This window comes from Pectinophora gossypiella, chromosome 1 (assembly GCF_024362695.1).
Source record: "Pectinophora gossypiella chromosome 1, ilPecGoss1.1, whole genome shotgun sequence".
Lineage (NCBI taxonomy): Eukaryota > Metazoa > Arthropoda > Insecta > Lepidoptera > Gelechiidae > Pectinophora > Pectinophora gossypiella.
Window position 1 is genome coordinate 2,140,650 of NC_065404.1, and position 23,352 is coordinate 2,164,001.

Sequence of the window (23,352 nt, forward strand, 5' to 3'; positions counted from 1 at the left end):
ACATCCTTTTTCCAATTTACTCTAAGGCACCATTCAGTGCTAGACTATTTGTTTTTAATCCATAATCCAATAAACCAGAAACATAATCCCTCAATCCCCCGGAGCTCGTGTTTAACACATCTACGTCACATTCACGAGATTAAACGTCAAATAGAAGAGGGAAAGATGGAGGAGTTTTAAATCGAAGGGCGAGGCCTCGAGGGCGAGACTTAATTGTCCAAGTTTGTATGTCAAGGAGTGTTTTAATAGGATCTCGTTGGGGATAGTTTGGATTTGACGTGCAATAACATTTAGTTAAAATAATTGTGGTGATATAAGTTAAGTGGTGATTGATGAATGTGAAGGAAGCAAGAGAAGTGTGTCAGGATCGAAGCAAATAGAATTCTATAATCTGTGCTGGACGTAGGTTTATGAATGTATCTGATACTAGTCACAAAATAAATTACTTAAAAATAATGACTTGGTAAAAAGCTTAGCATTTTCCATTGTAATTAAACTTAATTACACTAGATTCTAGATTTAATAATTATCGAAATAGAATTAATAATATTATTTTGTCATGTGTCAAGTGAATTGTTTGCAACGAATAAGTGCAATCAATATTGATAAGAAATTGAACAGAAACGGAAATAGAACTTAAAAAAGAACAAATATGTATTTCGTTGAAATGAAATGAAAAATAAATTAAGTATATTTATTCGTATATTGATTTGTTGGCGTAGACGTGTTAAAATAAAATTGAAACGAAATAAGAAAAAAATACCAAGTTCTTGTTTGTTGATTTAAGTAATAAAATAAATCAAAATACTTACAATAAACAGTTAATGAACCATGTCAAAGAAATAATATGACTAATTGTGGTTTATGTAAATTTGGATCGTGTCAAAACTTCAAGTGCACAAAATAAAAGCGACTTAAATGATGCTGAATAAAGAATAAATTAAAAGTTAACTAATTGGACATTTTATATTATTATATTTATGATTTAAAGAAAGTAAGCGAATCGAAATAAACTACTTATGGCAACACTTATTCGTAATGTCATGTGACATGATTGAAATGACTGATAATTAAAAGCAATTCAATTCCTTATTATCTTATGTTATAACTAAGTACTGCAAAACGATCTAACTAGCCCATCTAAATGCATTAGACGTACTTAGTCAAACATGATTATCGAATTCAATCAATAAATTGAATGCGCTAAACAATAGCACTTATCCGATCGACTTTCGCTTAGGAAATCTTATTTAATTAATTCGAGCGAAAGTTTACGAAATTCGGTAGCTAGGAGTAGGCCCCCTCGACGATCCATCAGAGCTATTGTGCTACCTTAATAGACTCGGAACTATCCGATGAAAAAGCATTTTTTTCGATTAACGTATCGAATCGGACCCTAAACTCGGTAGGAAACAATATAATCAGCTACCATTGATCGGGTGTGTATCAACTCGTGTAGATGTGCGACGCTTTACCGGGTAGTATTAAAAAAGGTGATGTTGCGTTTTCGCGTGGACAGGTAAAGAAAACGTATGCCTTTAACGAACCATTGTGATTTTTGGATTCGATTATTGTGATAGATGATTTATCTTTTAGTCGCTTTCGGTAGTTATGGGTCTTTACGCTAGGTTTGTGGTCGACTCATTAGTTGATGTGAAATTATAATGTGCGTGAAATCAGTTGCGGATGCGTTGCAAGTTTGTAATTAGGTTGCATTAGGTTCAGGAACAGAAGCATTTTTTTTTAAATTGGCTCACATTTGTCTGCTGTTAACTATAAAAAGTCCTTCGCAATTGTATTGTCTATTAAAGTAATTCTAAAAGTCTTTTTGTGCGGCTTTGGTCGCATGGTATAAACAGTCAAATGAACTTTTTTACTTACACTAAAACTTATATCGTCAATTGAATGTCTTTTTTTTTACATTTTGTTCGACGACCGAACTACTGAGAATTAAAGTCTCGCTAATTTTACTTCATTTAACTCTCAATACCTGATTCGACAGTCGAACAAATAAGAGAAATATAAAATCAAACAAACGATACTACAATACTTACTTGAGATTAAAGAATACTAATAGAAAAGTATAGCGTTGATTTTTACAAAGTACATCAAGGCCTAACGAAATGGCCCCGATTCCTGCAGACATCTAGGTAATTTTATTTTAAGTTACACATGTCATTTTCTTATTCGCCGAAAAGGAAAGGGACGGATGATTGACAATTCTGTTAATTTTAAAAGAACAACCCGGGCGAATGAAATAGGCATATCGCTCATATATTTATGCAATCCGTTTGACGTGTGCTGTCAACTTAATTCTGTCGGGTTATTGGCCAATATAAAATTTTGGATGGATTTTTTAATTTTTTGCCTAAAATTGACGTGTGTTGCAAACATTTTATGCCTGTCGATTACCCGTCCTATTCCTTTTCGGCGGATAAGAAAATGACAGGTATAACTTAAAATAAACTTAGATAGTGTGAACCGGAGTCAGCAGCAATGTGGTGTTAATACGAAAGGTGGTAGTTTAAATACTTTATATTTCAAACACGACGAAATTGACTAGACATCGCACGTGAAAGTCCATACCAATCTATAAAAACGGTTAAAAAAGGACAACGAACACAAGTCCGAACATTCAGTGTAAGTCATATGTAATAAAATAGCGTGGAGTGTAAGAGCAGTCGTAAAGCGTATAGTTGATGTCGCGTTGTCGTACTAATCCTGATTTAGCGCGCTAGCTGTGACCGAGGCTCGTATGTTATGCGCTAACGCAGGCTACACATCGTCAGGAACGATAAGAAGCAGAGTTCTATTTTAGACCAGCAAACACACAAATTCATTTAAAACCACATTTCCCAATTTAAATACTTACATAAAGAAAAATATTCAAACTGACACAAACACAATTAAAGATCATGTGAGTTATGAGGTCAGTCCTTGACCATCAGATGAAATGGATTGAAAAAATCCATGCCGCTCATCGGTCTTTAGGTCCGTGTGTATCAAAAAGCGATATTTTCCTCACAATATTGTGTACGACTCACTTCATTAAAAATTTTAAAATTCGAAGCATTATTCGAAGGTTTTGTTCAGTTTGATTTGTGTGTCTGAGCGTGTGAAATACAATACGGCATTATATTTTCACGGACACAAAAACATTTATGGTATTTCATCTCTTACAGCACAGTCAATAAAGAATACTTTCGAATGCGAGTAGGCCTTTATGTATTTATATTTATATGAATACTGTATTCAATTTTCAGTGACTTATAGTTTGCTTTTATATTTACTTATTGGCTTATGTTAATCGTGTATAGTGTTGATTTGTCAATGTTTCTACTTGTCTATGGTCAATGATTTATGATTCGCCTTAGTTTATTTATTTATAAATCTTTATTTATTATTGTCATCTTGAATACATAGAGCTGATTTATGTACTTATAATCACGTGTTATGTTGTATTTGTATTGAAGTTAATTTGCTGATATTTCTAAAATTTGTTTTGAAACGTCTTAAATTGATTTATTTTAATGACAATCGATTTACTTTTGGCTTCACGTACTTGATGATTTGTTGTGTTTGGTAAACTAAACTTATCAAAATAAATATTTATATTTTATATAAAGTTATAATATAAATATTTTGAGTCTCAATTCATTTACTACAGCTCTTGAATAAGCTTTATATTGTCAATAAAATTGAATGTTTATCGTCATTTAATTGGTAACATTCCATTTTTTTTATACAAACTTTATATATCTGATTTAATTTGCGCCCATTCCTTTTCAACCATTAGTTTTTAATTTTAGATGTGTATGTTAACATATTTTCTACTTGTTACAGGTTGGCTCTTCAATGGACATGTCAAAATACTCCATCGAGGCGGAAAAATACCGCAGTTACGGCATGTACACCGATCCTTCTCGAGGCTACCTTGATTCTGCTGCTCTGTCTAAAGCTTACATGTACATGGACCAACAGCAACAAAGGTCTTATCCAATGGACATCAGCAAAATGTACTCTGAAGCTTCAGCGGCTGCTATGGCTGGTCTGAGCTCAGCTGTGAACTCAGCGCCTTCTAGTCTCTCACCGCGATCTCCAGCAGACTCTCCTGATGTGACCGCGAAGAACCAAGACCGCACTGAAGGCAGTTCTTCATCAGGATCGAATCCTTCACCTTCCTTGCCGTATTATCAAGGTTCTTCAAGTATTCTGATGCCCCAATACCCCGGGCAGTACGCGCAGAATCCTCAAGGTAATTCTGAATTTAGGAGACCACTCACAGTCATATTTTGACCTGAGTAGGTTTTTTGTTGATTTTGTTGGCCTGGATGTTTTGGTTTTGAAATTATTGAGGCTAGAGCGTTTTCAGAAACTGTTTTCGCTTGTTCGCTCGAAACAGTTTGTTTTTAGCCATTTTTCAATTTGCCAATTTGGCATTCCTTTTTTATTGATTTTCAATTGTTTCTGAAATTTCAGAAACGATTTTTGTTACTTTTATTTAATAGAAGAGCTTTGCCGTATTGTGCGGATGTTTCGTGGTTTTCCCAAAGTTCCTCTTTGATTTTCCTCTCGTAGACTTAAAGTAGGTGTATTGTAATGAAAACTAAACATTCCAATTTATACAATATAAATTCTTGTAAATATAAGATTGTAAATATTAAAGATATCTATTTCGTAAATTATAGTACAAGTAAGTACTGATTCAAAGTTACTGTTTTTATAAAACAAGAAAACAAACACTTATATTTGTGTAACTTTCACATCTTTGTTTAGTTCATAACATAACAGAACATAACATACAAAAATAAGAATAAAAATACACACTCAACATGTTTGTTTTGTTCATATAAAAATAAAAAATCTGATTGAAAAATCTATAATAATTTAATTATTCGTTTTGTTTTCACAGTAACTTTGAATCACGGGATTTAAAAAAGTCCAAACTAATTACAACGATGTTATCTTATTAAAATTTCGAATCTCTGTAAATATTAATTAAGTTTATTTTTTCAATAAGTATCGACTCAGAAGCTGTGTCAATGTGTAAATTATTAAAAATATTGTTTTTTTTTTGCATCCATATGGATTTTCCTAAGACGCTTATCATTTCTATAATAGTAAAATAGTTGAAAATGACTACGTAATACAACGACTACTTGTGTAAGTGTGACATAGCCATAAAATATTGCATTTATTTGTTGCCATAAGACATTATTGCAACTACTTTTTTTATTTTCAATTTAACATAACCAATTAAAATAAAGAAAAAGAAAACAGTGAAAGAAAAATCTCAGTTCGCCTATTGTTCGTTAATTTAAGTAAATGTTGTAAATTACGAAATATGTAAGTTACTTTGTAAATGATAAAGTTGTTGTAAAGTGAAGTCGGATGTAACAAAGAGACTTTTGTCTTGATTAAAATATGGTAAATAATGCGTAAAATAAAACATAAAAATCCATTTACTTTGTTTTAATAATATCATGACCCGATTATTATTAAATAATAATAAATATTAATAAAAAAGAATACGGAACCATATCGTAGAGAACGTTATTATTATAACAGTTAGGTACAATTATCATGGGTATTGTTCACCCCCATAATATCTAACGGATAGGACGTATCATTCTACTTTTTCAAGTATTCTACTTGTCACTGAATAAACATAACGCAATAATTATCCACGTATTACAATATCATATTTGACATTCGCTTTTTTAAAACTTTAAAAATAACAAACCGCCCTCGACAGTGTTACGTAAATACGCAACCGCGTTATACAATTTTCGACTTTAACACTGGGCTGCGTGTTGACAATCTTTACTTTCAGAATGATATTATAATTAATATTTGAATGGCGCATTTCCCCTCAATGTTTTTTAATAAAATATGCGCACTTCATAGATATCATTGGTAGTGATTTGGCAGAAGGTAAACACTGGTCTGTCTTTTGTACGGCAAAATACGGTGGAATAACATAAACAATTGCACGACCCTTCTGTAAAGTACTGTAGGAGATAGCTAAGAATATACAGGATGATATTTTGGTTATAACAAAATAATAATAATAAGTACCTAATCCAGTTGTTACGTTATATTGACTCACGTAAAGAAAAGTAAAATTAGTAACAATTCATAAAAAATATTTTGGTTTTTTGACGTGTCGGTTGAATAATTACAGAAGGTGTAGGAAATTGTTATCGAAAAAGTAAAACATTATTTTGCCCCTTATAAATCAAGAATTTTCCTTTAAATAGTGTACAATCATGTAATATCAATGTAAACCAACTATTACATAAGCCCACGAGTATATCCCAATTGGGGTAGTCAGAGAATATCCATTGCAAGGTGAACTAAGTACCCGTACCTCAATGAGCTTTCTGTCAGACCAACGTGATAGGTGATGAGCCGTATCGCGGTATTGTGTCTGGTTTAGGTTTGATGATGAAAAAGAGTTCATTCCGAATAAAACTACACCCTATGAAGTCATCTCACCACCCCACTCAGGCATTATTATGACAAAACGAAGCAAAATAAATACTCACCGCTACGTCGGATGCAGTACGCGATTGTTTTTATTGTAAACAGAATCTGGACTAATAAAACACCCTGGATTGAGTGCCTACCGCTGCGTATGACGAGGCTATTTGAAAATTATCTCTGAATAATAATTGTCGAGACACCTAACATAGGTGTAAGTATTTTTATAACAACCTGTCATGCGAGATGCAACTTCTATGCAATCTCTGCGACATGATAAAATATCATTGTACATGAACTCCATAAAGAACATAGTTTCATAGTTGGAGTAGAAAATACTAGAAGTGTCGTGTTTTCCTTATACCAATCGTCATCATCATTTCCCTAGCATAATCCCTTTTTCGCAGGGTCCGCTTACTTAACCAGAAAATTTGACAGGTCCGGTTTTTTCACTAGTCATATTTTTCCGAAAATATACGCTCTAATGTCAATGGCTTTTCGCACAATTTGCTTTTGCCATTGATAATGACACTGTCAGGTTAGAGCGCATTAGTACCTACATTAGTACGTAGAGCGGATGAAGGATAATAGAATTGCAAAAGCGGTATATAAAGCAAAAGTTGATGGTAGGGCTGGCAGAGGAAGACCGAGAAGGACTTACGATGACCAAATTGGGGATGTCCTTAGAAAAGGTTTAATACGATCTACTCTGGACCGGCGTGCGTGTATGAAGCGATTGATGAATGTGGAGGAAGCAAGAGAAGTGTGTCAGGATCGAAGCAAATGGAATTCTATAGTCTCTGCTTACCCCGGTGGGAAATAGGCGTGAGTTTATGTATGTATGTATGAAATCTGACAATAATGGCCCCGATTCCAGCGCACCTCCTAATTTTAAGTTATCTGTCATTTTCTTATTCCCGGAAAAGGAAAGTGACGGATGATTGAAAACAATTTTAAAATGAAAGAATAACCCGGGCGTTTTAAATAGGCATCACGCTCATGTGCAATCCGCTTGACGTGTGCTGGCAACTTAATTCTGTTGGGTTATTGGCCAATATAAAATTTTCGTTTTTAATTTTTTGCCTAAAATTGACGTGTATTCTATAAATTTTATGCCTGTCGATTAGGAAAAGGGACGGGCCTTTCCTTTTCGGCGGATAAGAAAATGACAGGTAAGTATAACTTAAAATAAACTTAGATGGTGTGTACTTACCGGAATCAGCACCATTATGAATGTAAATTATGCTGTCCTTGCATAATTACATGTTTCCATTCTACGCTGTTATTTTCGATTTGTTCGTCCACTACCATCAAAACACATGTTATTTCTCAGCTACTTACCTATAATAGAATTGACATGGCAAACGTTAGTCATGAAACTTAATAGTGGTTTTCAAAAAATATAGGCTATTACTGAAGTAACCTTGCGGACGGTATTCGATAAATACAGTAATTCCTACCTATTAGTGTATGTCATGTTGTCTGACTAAAGGTGTTGGTAAATTATAACGTGCAATGAGGAAGAATTACTGACTGCAATTTTGGTCGGGGAAATAATATTTATGATTGACTTAATAGGGACTTTAAGGGGTTCAAGACAGATTTTTTCGATTTAATTCTCTCATTCAAAGGGAATGTTGTTCATTGTATCTTTGGAATGTAAATTAAATGCCTATTATTTAGGGACGATAAACTTTTTTTTGAAACATCGTCTTTTAACCACTATTGTTAGCCCAATTTGAGGTCGCAGGTCCAAATCCAGCACAGGCCTAAACCAATAATTGTCGAATTCGTTTTCGAATTTATGTTTGGATCATAAATGATTAACACGTGCTCAGCGGTGAAGGAAAACATCGTGAGAAAACCCACATTCCCAAACAAAGGAAAAAATATGTATATATATGTATGTTATCCGTGAAATTAGAAGGTTAAACGCATATTATTGTTACAGTGCCATCTATATATTTTTTTGGAGAACGAAGCGTGGAAATTCCCTCACTATGCAATGGATTTTGTACGTAACGAAAACTTAAATAAACTATGTAAAAACGACACAAAATCATAAATCCACTCGAAAATTACAACCATTTGACCGTTGACCGTCAACGTGCCAAACAATGGCTGACCGCCAGCCATTTTGTTTTTGACAATCAAATCTGACAGTTCTCAGACCTGACCCGTCAACTGTCGAACTGGCCACGTGTCGCCGCGTGCGGTTTAAACTGTTATCAGCATTTTGACAGGATGCTGTCAAAATGCAAAGGGTGTTTTGAACTGTGGGTGACAGTGTGCGAACGATTTAGGTTAAAGATAATTGAATATGAAATTTTTCGAATAATTGACATTGTAATAGGTACTTGGAATTTCAAATGTTGAGATTATTGTTGATTGAATTCATTAAGTGTTATTACTTTCATAGTTTATTTATTATAACAATCGTGTGTATAAACAATACGTTTATATTTTTTTTACCCTTTTTAGGGTTGGTTGCTTACTCATCTAGAAACTGACCCCTGAAAAGGAGGATAGGTGATATTTAAGTTATATCTGTCGCCGAAAAGGAAAGGGACGGGTAATCGACAAGCATAAAATTTATGGAACACACGTCAATTTTAAGCACAAATCTTAACCCTTTAAAAAAATTGCATTGGCTAATAACCCGACAGAACTATGTTGACAGCACACGTCAAACGGTATACATGCCAGTGAGATACTTTTTGATTCGCCCGGGTTATTCATTCATTTATTCACTCTTCCTAAAATTAAGAGCTGTCAATCATCCGTCCCTTTCTTTTTCGGTGGATAAGAAAATGACAGGTATAACTTAAAGTAAAATTAGGAGGTGTCTACAGGAATCGAGGGAATTATATTCGTAAAACATTGCGACGTTGGGCACACGCCTCGCAATATACAGACATTGCATACAGTGATGGATACAATATCCACCCTTACACTTTTAACTAGTATCAAAGCTAGCCCAGACATATTTTATTTATGTGCCCCCAATCCGCGGAACACAACAAACAATTTTAGAAAACACAAAACATCGTACCAATAAATTACCTATCAGAAACTCGAAACTTACGTCGCAACTTTTACTTGAGTTTTGTGAAAACACATTATTTACCGAACCTGTCACTTACCCCGACGTGTATTGTAGACGAGGGACCCTGTTTATATGAAAAACACCTATTGTCCTCACCCTCTGAGGACTTTAAAAACCCTCCGTTATTTCTTAAAGATTACCCCTCTTCAATTGTTGATATTGATTATGGCAGATATTATTTGCTATTGACGGATTTTTTGTTCTTTCAATACAGAATGGGACTTCCTTGCCTTTTTGTTGAGTTTGTCTGATTATATATTTTTCCCAAAATAATTTGGAGTAAGTATTTAATGAAGACAATTATCACGTCATCACGTGGGGTGGTGAAAAAAGCATAATTACGATTCCAGAATAATAATAATAACCGTGTCAGGATGGACGAGTGTAAGGTCAATTCTAATCGAGTAAAATGTTTACGAGACGTTGCAACACTGGCCGGAATTTAAAAAATAGGAGAGAAAAGAAAAATGTTTGGACGCAGGAGTTTGCTTTTTGTTTTTTTTTGGGTAGACCTGGATTTGGGAGGACATAAAAACACGTGGATGTATTTTTGGTAGTTTGCAAATATCTCAGAAACACATGTCATTTTTAAGCCGTCATAAGACAACATGCGGCCACTTCTAACGGTATAGATTATCAGCCCATTACTTAGTATGTAGTTAAGATACTAACTAGAAAGCTCTTTGTATCATCTAGTCGTTAACCTATGGATTTTTCTTGTTGTTGACAGTAGCATACCAATCAACTACCGACCATCTTAATCAATAATAACCTCCTACAATGATAGTAGTGTTTCTTTCGTTTTTCTTCTTTTTGCGGAATGACTGTACTTCTAATAGGCTAGCTAATCGGTCTTGTTATCTGCTTCGATCGGTCGCCGTGCGGTCGCTGTTGTAAACAATATGTAGGTAAAGTTTTCGCAAACATTATAGTTAGTGTATGCCTCCGCTGTTAATATTTATTATTATACCGTTTCGGTATTTTTTATTTTTAATAATATTTTTTCCATTAATTTTTATATGTTATTGCACTAAGTAATTGTAAGCGGATTATAGCGCCGAGACAAACCCGTGAGGGGTTTAGCGGTGTTATTTGAATTGTTTTGTTAATTTTTCGTTGTATTCAATAATAATAATAAAAAAATACTCCACAAAAAATCTTCAAAGTATGATTAATGTATTACTTAAGTAGAAATCGGAATTTTAGGTAATAGTATCTTTAGATAAATCCCTTGTAGAGCAAGACCTTCGTAGACAACCCACAACGAATAACCAAACAAGCGTCTTCTCGTCGCGCCTCCGAAATAGTAAGTACCTCATTGAATAATTCAAATCCAAAACTACGACAAACAATAGTCTATCACGGAGTGAATTAGATTCACATATCGCGCCAGGACAGACAACCCATCCTATTATAATGTATATAGTGATCGTATCTCGCGCGTGCTTCGTCTCATATTTAATTACGACTACGCCTACTGTTTGGGGGTTTAAAAATCGCTGCGCTTGCATGCTTTTGTTGTAGTAACAGACAGACAGGCGTATTTATTCACGCTAGTCGTTCCTATCGGAATGGGCAGAGCTATAAGTTCTTAATAAGTTACTAGCTACGCTATTAGGTTTTAAAGTATATACTTAATGATAGAGGTAACTTTTCCTTTTGTAGTAGGTAACGTATTTCAGAGCAAAGAATGTCTATAAAGTACGCCGCTGAGCTGTGGTTGAGCATTGGGCTAACGCTCCGGAGGTTTCGGGTTCGAATTCCGGTGGCGAGTTATAAAAATTACTTTTAAGATTCCCAGTTTGGTTACGACATTGCAGGCTGATCATCCGATTGTCCGAAAGTAAGATGATGCGTGTTCCGGTAACTATATGTATTTATGTAAGTATGTAGCTCTAAGTAGATAGTCGTTACAAGAGCGTTAGAGTCCTTTGCGGTTCAATTCGACATCATCAACCCTGGTGTCAGGAGTCTGTCATTGAACCTACGACCTCTCTCTCTCTCTCTCTTTATTTAAGAGCTGCGTTCTTGTCAGTGGACTAATCGCCATTCCTCTCTACTTCCCGCCAAATCATTCACCTCCTGATACGACACGACCTGCAGCACCTTCTCTTTTATTTGTTTTATAATTGTTCTCTTAGGTCAATAGGAACCCACGACCAATCATCTAACATATACCGTTTTCTTTTCGATTTTTAATCTATGTAGAATTATGTTATATATGTCACCGTAAAATTGTAAATAACGTTAAATTATAATCTATCTCGCGAGATTGTGAACTGTCGAAAAATTGTGAAACGTAATATACTGCTTACAATTTAACGTATTATTATTCGTCAGATTATAATCTATCGAAGTAAAACTGTTAAATCACAATCTTACAATTGTCAAATTGTCAACTGTCCGACGGCTGTCCCTGATTGGTCGGCCTTACAGTAGACCGTTCTGTGTCCATAGAGTTAGGAATAAAACACAGGTGTCAGTCAAATAAAATAAATGCTCTTCAAGATTGTGAAATCAAGTACGTATTTATTAATTATTTAGTAAGTAATCAATAATTCTGACATCACATGGTAAGAAAAATGTATCAAAATTAAAAAAATCTGAAACGTATCATTCAGTATACTTTTCGTGTGTAAGATAAACATGCTGGCGGCATAGGGGTGGCCCAAGGGCCACCCCCGCCGCACCCTAACCTACTGTTATGCCTTGTAAAAATTATGACAAAACACTATTATTCTAAAAAAGAATTATGGATATCTATTTATTAATCCCAAAAATAAGTTATACCTAACAAACCAGTATTCCTAGATGTTATTATGGGAAAGTAAAACTATTATGCTAAAAAACGTTATGCAAAAAGGATTATGATAATTAAAATTATGACAAAAACATTTATGCATTTTAAGAGAATCCCAAATTAACATTATGCTCACTCTAATAGTTTTGTAACTCTATGGTATAGCACGCGAGGTGCGTTTCGTATCACAATTTGACTTTCTATAAATTATAATCTACCGAAAAATAATACGTTAAATTGTAAGCAATATGATACGATTCATAATTATTCGACAGTTCACAATCTCGCGAGATAGATTATAATCTAACGTTATTTACAATTTTACGGTGACATATACAATGCACCACTCAGTGTTACGGCGTTTTAATAAGAGATTCGACGGAATAGCATTGTGTTCGCGAGTGTACCGTGATGCGTTCTATCGAAGACGCAAACAGGCGGTTCTCAAAGCGCTTCACTAGTGTTGTGATGAGGTATCGGGATTAGTACGGAAATACCGGTATTGGATGGTACGGGATTTTAAAATAGGTACTTGTGCCCCAAGTAGAGATATACCCTTGAATGAAAACTGGTTGTTGTAAGCTTAAAATTAAAAGATTTAAATGATTATTACCTATAACCTATAACTTTTGACTTATTAACTTTTCTCAACATTAGTTCTCTAATAATATAGTTAATAAAAAAAAACTAATTTAGTGCATACTAATGTTACATCTGTTTGTCATTTCTTATTTCTAACTAGTTACGTTGCGTAATTAGTTTGCATATTAGGGAAGCAACGAAAAAACAAATAATATCGGTATCATACCATATTCCCAGCTCTATCTAACAGTGCAGACATGCCTCGTGGGAATTCCCGGAATTGGTACAGGGCCGCATTCATTTGTGGTACCGTGTTTGATGTACGGTCCACCGAGTACCGTATTAATTGAAATTGATTTCTATATACACACATACTTAAAATCTCGTCAGTAATGGTCACTAATGGCATGGGCAGAGCCACAAATAATCAGAAGACAAGTTGCAAATCTTGATACGAAGTCCTAAAATTAGCACAGTGACATGTTGGTGCTAATTCCTGTAAACACCATCTAATTTTATTTTAAGTTATATCTGTCATTTTATTATCCACCGAAAACGAAAGGGACGGGTAATCGACAAGCATAAAATTTATTGAACACACGTCAATTTTAAGCATAAATCTAAAACAACCTAAAATTTTACATTGGCCAATAACCCGACAATTATGTTGACAGCACACGTCAAACGATTTGCATACCAGCAAGATACCTTTTTAGTTCGCCCGGATTATTCATTTATTTAATCATTCTTCCTAGGTGGCAAAATTAGGAGGTGTCTACAGGAATCGGGGCCGTTATCAGCCTATAGTCCATATAATTCATCAAGTTAGAAAAGCCACAATTACTCGTCAGGTTTTACGACAATAGCTGCCCGGGAAGATAAGCATGCTGTTGCTGAAATAAAGTAGGTATACCGAAATGAAAAATATCGGTACCGTACCGTATTTCCAGCTTTATCTATTTACTGCGAACTATAATGTCTGGGAAGGCACGTGGGAGTCCCCGGATTAGTACAAGGTCGCTTTCATTTGCTGTACCATGTTCGATTTACGGTCCTCCGCTTACCTCATTAATTGACATTAATTTGTTTACTTTTAATTAAATGGTATTGAAAAAATGTTCATATATTCATGTGGTACCTTTATTAAATAAAATTTTAATGTGTATATGGCGTCTGTAGTGTAATGACATAGAATAAAGATAAAATAAAAATAGTTTATTTTACAAATCAGCATAACAATATGTGTATAAGTCTTCCCATTACATACATACATAAATAGCCTATATTATATGTCCCACTGCTGGGCACAGGCCTCCCCTCAATCAACCGGAGGGGGTATGGAGCATACTCCACCACGCGCAGTCTTCCCATTAAGTTCTAAAAAGTCTTGTGTCGGGAATGACTCGCATGCTTCCATCCTTATTTATATAAATAAATGAATGATTCAGAAATTTGTATCATAATCACTTATTTGTGGTTTAAAGTTCATGCTAAATGCAGCTAGTTTGGTTATTTATTTCCCACCAAAGGTTCGCAGTGTTACAATACAATACAATACAAATACACTTTATTGCACCAAAATAAAAAGAAATAATTACAAAAAGTCTCTTAATTAAGTACATCGCAAATGGCGGCCTTATCGCTTAAAGCGATTTCTTCCAGGCAACCATAAGGTGAGGAAAAATGTAAAAAGAAAATAATTGAAAGATTGCAGGTACAAACTATAAGTACAACTTATTACCAATAAAGTACAATTTCAACGTATTATTATTCGTCAGATTATAATCTATCGAAGTAAAACTGTTAAATCACAATCTTACAATTGTCAACTGACCGACGGCTGTCCCTGATTGGTCGGCCTTACAGTAGACCGTTCTGTGTCCATAGAGTTAGGAATAAAACACAGGTGTCAGTCAAATAAAATAAATGCTCTTCAAGATTGTGAAATCAAGTACGTATTTATTAATTATTTAGTAAGTAATCAATAATTCTGACATCACATGGTAAGAAAAATGTATCAAAATTAAAAAAATCTGAAACGTATCATTCAGTATACTTTTCGTGTGTAAGATAAACATGCTGGCGGCATAGGGGTGGCCCAAGGGCCACCCCCGCCGCACCCTAACCTACTGTTATGCCTTGTAAAAATTATGACAAAACACTATTATTCTAAAAAAGAATTATGGATATCTATTTATTAATCCCAAAAATAAGTTATACCTAACAAACCAGTATTCCTAGATGTTATTATGGGAAAGTAAAACTATTATGCTAAAAAACGTTATGCAAAAAGGATAATGATAATTAAAATTATGACAAAAACATTTATGCATTTTAAGAGAATCCCAAATTAACATTATGCTCACTCTAATAGTTATCGTTTCGTATCACGTGACGGTTTCAGTTCGATAAATTATAATCTACCGAAAAATAATACGTTAAATTGTAAGCAATATGATACGATTCATAATTATTCGACAGTTTACAATCTCGCGAGATTCAAATCGATAGATTATAATCTAACGTTATTTACAATTTTACGGTGACATATACATACATAAATAAAATAAAAATATTTGTTATGTTATTGATGAAATGTAATAATTACAATACGTGACATGCAAATGTGACTAACACGTACCTACGTACGTCAAACTATCGTGACTGAATGACGTGGTGTACTCATAGGTCATCATGATAGCATTATAGATTGATTGGCGTCATGAAACCTAGTCGTCTGTCTACTATACTACGTATAGACGGCTTCTTTCTTCTTCTATCGTGTGGGTTGTGAGGTGGAATACCAACCTCATCAACCCTGGTGTCAGGGTTATTATTTTCTTTTTGACGTGACTTATTGTAGATTTGCCACAGATGGCATTAACTATTTGGCCGGACAAATGGGGAGCGCTGAAGGCTCTCACCTGGTACAACGTTTAAGACAACAGACCTGAGGGTGCTCAGTTGAGCTCGAAGCTCGGCTCATAGTGTTTTGTCATAATTTTTACAAGGCATAACAGTAGGTTAGGGTGCGGCGGGGGTGGCCCTTGGGCCACCCCTATGCCGCCAACATGTTTATCTTACACACGAAAAGTATACTGAATGATACGTTTCAGATTTTTTAATTTTGATACATTTTTTCTTACCATGTGATGTCAGAATTATTGGTTACTTACTAAATAATTAATAAATACGTACTTGATTTCACAATCTTGAAGAGCATTTATTTTATTTAACTGACACCTGTGTTTTATTCCTAACTCTATGGACACAGAACGGTCTACTGTAAGGCCGACCAATCAGGGACAGCCGTCGGACAGTTGACAATTTGACAATTGTAAGATTGTGATTTAACAGTTTTACTTCGATAGATTATAATCTGACGAATAATAATACGTTAAATTGTAAGCAGTATATTACGTTTCACAATTTTTCGACAGTTCATAATCTCGCGAGATAGATTATAATCTAACGTTATTTACAATTTTACGGTGACATATATAATATAATTAGGTATCTAGGTAGGTACTTGTTATAAATGTAGATAGAGTGCGAGCTCCAAAACCCATTCGTCTTTCTTAATCATAATCCTATGTTTATACCACAAGCAAAGCCGTAATATACACGTATTATATTTACAAGGAATTACTTCATCAAAAAGTATCATGTCTATTGCGTGACAATGCTCTTTTATACAATGAAGTGTAGGTGTATCAAACGCCTATCAAATAATATAGAAGCAGTCATACTTGCTTCAGTCTAAACTAGACAAGCTACTTAATATTTACATACTTACTTAACTATACACCGTAAGCCCTGACAGCCCAGTTGGTAGGATGCTTGCCTCTCACTTTTAGGTCGCAGGTTCGAATCCAGCACAGGCCTAAACCAATGATTGTCGAATTTGTTTTCAAATTCATGTTTGGATCATAAATGATTATCACGTGCTCATGCGGTGAAGCAAAACATCGTGAGAAAATCCACATCCCCGAGAAATGCTTTTTGAAAGGTATGTAACCTAACCTGTATTGGGCTGGTTTTCCCTTCGCGGGTTGGAAGGTCAGAGAAACAGTCGCTGTAAAAAGCCGGACCTGTAAAATCTTCAGGTTATGTAAACGAACCCTGTGGAAAACGGGATAATGCTAGGGGGATGATGACTTACGTAACTATACACACGTTTAAAAAGAAGTTACTGTGGCCCACAGGCTTGCTTCGCAAACGGGGAACGCCGCTGATTCGAACCTCGCTACCGTACTTGCGCCAATGACTTATTAATTTATCTTAAGTGTAGTTTTTTTGAGGAGCTCGGTGGCGCAGCGGTAAACGCGCTCGGTCTGCGATTGTTGAAGTTAAGCAACTTTCGCAAAGGCCGGTCATAGGATGGGTGACCACAAAAAAATAAAGTTTTCATCTCGAGCTCCTCCGTGCTTCGGAAGGCACGTTAAGCCGTTGGTCCCGGCTGCATTAGCAGACGTTAATAACCACCAATCCGCACTGGGCCCGCGTGGTGGTTTAATGCCCGATCTCCCTATCCATCCATAGGGAAGGCCCGTACCCCAGCAGTGGGGACGTTAATGGGCTGGTGATGAAGTGTAGTTTTCACTAACACAGTCGACCATTATAGAGCGCGATACGGCCCTCACCACCTATCACGTTGGCCTAACAGGAAGCCTGGTGAGCTGTGGTTACTAAGTTCGTCTTGCACCCCTGACTACCACAATTGGGATATAGTTGTGAGTATATGTTGTTTTTGTGAATTCCGTGTATTAAGTGTGTAATGACTCTAACTAATATGTTAAATGTAACTGGCGTAATTTCCAGAAAAGTCTAAAATTGAGCGAATGTTTTAAAATGCAAGAGCTAAAATGTTCTTAACTTAAAATTAAAGAGTTAATAATTTACGAAACACACTCAACTTTATAAAAGTTTGTAAGAGAATTTTGTTCGATAAAAACGCCAAAAGGTTTGTTTTACAAGCAACACACGGCACTCTGGAGAATTCATTCATTTTTACCTTGTCAACTGACGTCATTACAAACGTATTTGAAACTTCTGATTCAAAAAGACATTTCAATTCAGCTTCTGTTTTCATCGAGAATAAAGTATTCAAGACAGAACAGTCCAGACCAGTTGTGGATGTTGTGGGAACCTGCAAATACCTACTAAATAAGGAAAAGCAAAGAATGATATATTATTCGCACAAATATTCTAAACAGAAAATATAAATAAGTACGTGGTACAATATACATCAATTCCTTTTCAGCACTAAAATTTGCTAGACAAAGTACAAGCGAATTTTCAACGAAAAGCTTTTAGTTACAACGACAATAAGAACGAGTTTCCTTTGCACATGATTTCGTATACGCGCGACATTTTGTGTATTGTTGGTAGCTACACACGCTTTGTCAGTTTTGTGATATTATATGAGACTGATGTATGATTGTGTGTACCCATGATGTAGAGTTAGTGGAAGGGCGACAATTTATCGATTCTTATTCTGTAAAAAAAACGAATTTATACAAACAGATGAGCTAAGTAGGATTGCTTCTTTGCTTAATTGGGAACGAATAAAAACATAGAACATATTCAGCTGCTTGAATTCCGGCGTGCTCTGCACAGCAACAGCGCCGCGGGCGGCGCGAATTATAACGAAGGTTTCGACCAATAAACGCGGCAATTATATGTACTTGGATAGACGTCATACAGCGGTTGTCGTGCCGCGTGGGATAGGCACGTCGCTGGCTGGTGTCTACAGGCCGTGGTCGGGTTAAACGCACTAAATTTTTTTCATAAAATAAAACCTCATGACCTGATCCCAACGCTCAGACGCTCAACCACGGATGCCGTCAGCGACGGCAGAAGAAGTAGCTAAGCTTTAGAAATACCAAATCAATGTAACTTCCAACTTGTATATTCCATGTAGCATTATATCGAACTGTGATGTAAAGCGTTTGTCATGAGCTCTTGAAAGCGGTATCTGTAATGGAGGCTTTAATACGATTGTATCGTTATTATAACTAGTTATTGTCTGAACTTCACAATGGCATACAACATTGTGTTACGTTCCAAATTAACACAGAGGTTCTATGTTACGGAAGTGTCGTATAGGACTTTAGCTATAGATACATTGATATCGACCTTCTCTGTTTGAACACAGATAGGTACATATCATTTGGAAGACATATTAAAAAAATATTATGGACAAAAACCAAAACTCGACTGCACACAAAAAATAACAAGACAAACCCCATAAGAATATTGTTTAAACAATATAAAATGCACTATGAAATGTTGACTCTTAAGAGACTCGTAAGTATTTTTATAACACCACATTTTGTACGAACACATGGTTGCAATAAAATATTTCTTTTACCGATGAAGGCGCCAATACATTGACTTCCTTTGCCCTAAGGTTGCCTGATAAATTTTCTGTTTACCAAAAAGGCCTATTGTGTTAATTTAATTCGTCTGTAACCTTCCTTTATGTTATAAGTCAAATAAAGAATTATTGATTGCTTGATTGAAGACTTTGGTCATAGAATAAGGAATAATAACTACGGATCATATTACGAACAGATTTTTCAATTTTATAAAAAAATATATTAGTCTGTTTGATAACAAAAAATCTATTGTGTTTGATAGTCCTGTGCGTACTCCGGCCAGTCCCTCCGGCAAGCGTCCAAGAAAAAGAAATGAAAAATGGAACGAGGAAGGGGAAGCCTTTGCCCAGCAGTGGAATCTTCTAGATTAGATTAGATTAGTTTGATATTAGACTTTGAAGCATTAAAAAATAATAGTTTAATAGAGATCAAACCAATCTAAGTTCACAAAAACAAAGACATCGAAGCAAAACTGAATCCAATTGTCATCGAATTCTAAAAATCGAAAAACTGTATACATTTTTCAAAGCCATCTTTGTTTTTACCGACTTCAAAGAAGGAGGAGGTTCTCAATTCGACCGTATATTTTTTTATAAGCTTTAATCTTATATGCGGTATGCGGATTAAACCAATCATTGTCGAATTTGTTTTCGAATTCATGTTTGGATCGTAAATGATTATCACGTGTTCAACGGTAAAACAAAACATTGTGAGGAAACCCACATTCCCGAGAAATGCTTTTTCGGAGGTATGTGACCTAATCTGTATTGGGTTGGTTTTCCCTTCGCGGGTTGAAAAGTGAAACTGGCAGTCGCTTCTGTAAAAAAACCGGACCTATCAAATCATCAGGTCAGGTAAGCGGACCCTGTCTTATATGCGGTATTATTATAACCGACTTCAAAAAAAGGAGGTTGAACTTGTTAGTTGATTGAACAAACATTGGCATCCTACTGACCCTAAGTTCCAAACCCACAATACCACATACGTACGGTCCATGACACGTCCTATTACTAGTCATCAGAGCCAAGTGTTCGCTTAAGATAATCGATATAGAGTAAGCACAATATAGAGGCGACAATATAGTAAGGCGGCTGGATTTGCCTAACAAAGCAACGCCTCACGCGTCGTCTCGGGCGAGGGTACAAACCCACTGTAGAGTAACCAGACGTTTTAAGAAAAATAGGATTTTTTGTACCTGTCGTGAGCATGCTACGAGCAGCAACACCAAAATTCCGTATTTTGTCTGTTTCAGCATTTGTCCGTATTTAACGCTATTTACGACAAATCTACAAAAAAAAGGAAAAACAGAAAAAGAAGCATATAACGATAAAATCAAGGATGACTACACAAATTCTTGACACTGGTGTTCAGGACCTTATACCCCACCTCTTAAAGTACATTTCGTTTTGTGTCTCAAAGTTTGAAATAACTAGTAAATATAATGTTAGTATAATAAATGAAACACTGTCTGCTTGTATAGATAACAAGTAAAAAAGAACGTCTAGGGCCCTGTGCCGAGGTTTTTCTTGCAGCTTCTTTTCCCCGGCTATACAGGTTGTGAGAAGCTGCAGTAGTTTTAGGCGGATGAGACGTTCGTTATGTAAAAATTGACGATTCAAAGTGTAACTATTTTACCTACCGAATAAAGATACTTTTGAATTTGAATTTGAGTTTGTTGACTGCAAGGTATTCGAAAAAATTGTGAAAGTTATACTAATACTAGTCCAGAGTATAGATAAAGCTACCTCAGTCTATAAAGGCTGGTCCCCCTAGCCAGGCGGGGGAGGGGGCCGTCTGGCGCACAATAACTCTGCGTAATAATATAATCGAGGCGACGACGCCACTTGCCATTAATTAAATTTAAAATTTTCATTGCTAGGTGCGGCGGCCATTGTCGTACCGCCATTATGGAATTATAAGACTTTAAATTTTGCTTTGTTTACTCTTAATACAAAATAATCTAGAATACTTTTTGCCAATTTTTACTCGTCTTCTGTCGTTTGTCTTTTGTTTTACGATAATTTCTAAGTTTTGAATTACAACACTGCTTACGTTAAGAACACAGAGTAAATATGTATAGATGGTAAGTAGAATACGAAACTTCAAAACGATCTAATTGATTATTTGAAAGATACACGCTTTTCGGTCAAAAAATATATGTGTATGAAAGGTGTGAGTGCCGAGATGACGACTGATAGAAATGAATGGAAGAGATATACATGTTGTGCCGACCACACTTAGAGTGGGATAAGGGCAGGAGAATGATGATGATGATGATGACACGCTTTTCCGTCCCGGAATTCATCAAGGGAAGTGAGAGAGACGAGGTAGGAGAAACTATGCAATCATCAGAAGGCATAGGAACTAAGAAAGATAAAGATGATAATCAAAGTGGCTTGGCTTCAATGGAAAACCTAATACGTGAGTCTCTTCTATCGTGTGGGTTGTGAGGTGGAGTACCAACCTGAAGGCGTGACGTGAGTGAAGATAACAAATGATTTATTAAAAAGAATGGCCATAACAATACCTAATGCAATCTGAATACTAATGCCCAGAGAAAGAGCGTCAAAAGCAGCCCTTTGCCTAAAAAGAAAAAAAAAACACTAATCACAGTTGTCTCTTCAGCTGAGTCACTCTAGATTCTTTCCACAAGGACATTTAGTTACGGGCGCGTAAAACACCAAAAAAGCCGGTGGGAGCCAAAAATTCCTTGCCACCATCCCTTTGTCATCAATGACCTTTTTTGTTAGAAACTCCTTCATCTAAACTACTTTTATAACCTGTCAGATGTGTAAAGCTAGCTTCAGTTGTGTCTTCTAAATAATTAAGTTTTTTTTTTAATTTGCCTATGTTACGATTATAATGAGTGCTCGTTGGAATTTAGTTATCTAAAAGCGATAGTACAATCTTTATAAATACGACATATTGTGTCAGTAGAAGTAAGTATATAGTAGTATCTATATTTTTTCTATCAGTAATCATAACAGCTAGTGCACACGATAAAACCTTAGATCTCATTTTTTATTATCCCTTAATGACGTAAATGAAAAGTCTTAGAAAATGGAGCATAGGTAGGTACCCTTGTAAGCTTACTGAAGTTATACATTATAGTAGAATAGTAGATGCACCGTTTAGAAGGAAAAAGGATCTCGTTTCAAACAATAAAGTTCAAAATTCAAAATCGATTCTAAATTTAAAAATTTGTCAATGAAATTTAAAAGGCAAGATGGCCGTTGGTATCGGCCATTCGAAGGTGTTTTATAAGGTAAGGGTTACCGACGAGGTTTTTTATCACTTCCTCTTCTTTCATAACTTTTTTGAAGAATGTATTGCGATAATAAATGGGCAGGTGTTATAAAGTTGCACCCAATGATTAGGCAAACGGTGGGTAGTTAGTCAAGTTTTGTTGTCAATGGCTTCTTTTGCCGGCGTTTTTTTAAACATATTTTATGGGAATACGTAAACACGATTGGTAGTAATATTTTTTTAGGTGTAAGATTGATTAATGTTATAAAAGAAGCAGTTTGGTTTTTTTTGCCTAGTTGGTCGAGTGGGTGTTTTTACGTTCAATGTTAAATAGTAAAATCGATATTACCAATACGGATTTACATGATTGGTTTCAGAAGAGTTATTATTTACTGTTACGGAAAAGACATGACAAAACCTAAAGTGGCAACATTAAAAAAGTAATAGTAACTACTTTAAAGCAATTTCTTTAAAATACGATGCAACGCGATCGTAGATGGGCCATCATTATGTAGCGTACATTTTGATCTGTTATGAAATTAAGAGTGAAGGTTTGCTCGAAACTAGGCTGAATCGCAGAAAAACATGCTGGTTTAGTAAGTATCGCTCTGTAATAGAATACAATAGAAATTGTTTATTATAAAAGGACGCCACACACCAAAACAAAGACAATAACATCACTAAAAAATATCACAATAATTACATAAAAACAAAAACAATCTAGGTTCTTAACTAACTACCATGATGGTCCTTAT

The 23,352-nt window shown here is 35.2% G+C and overlaps 1 protein-coding gene across 1 annotated transcript in view; it reads left to right on the forward strand.

Moving 5' to 3' along the window:
• Window positions 1-5,070, forward strand: part of LOC126374399 (transcription factor SOX-21-like) — a 59,200-nt gene extending 54,130 nt beyond the window's left edge. Inside the window, exon 5 of the mRNA XM_050021076.1 lies at window positions 3,844-5,070. Coding sequence (XP_049877033.1) covers window positions 3,844-4,296 — 453 coding nt within the window. The 3' untranslated portion in view covers window positions 4,297-5,070. The remainder of the gene's footprint in view (window positions 1-3,843) is intronic.
• The last annotated feature ends 18,282 nt before the right edge of the window (window positions 5,071-23,352 follow it).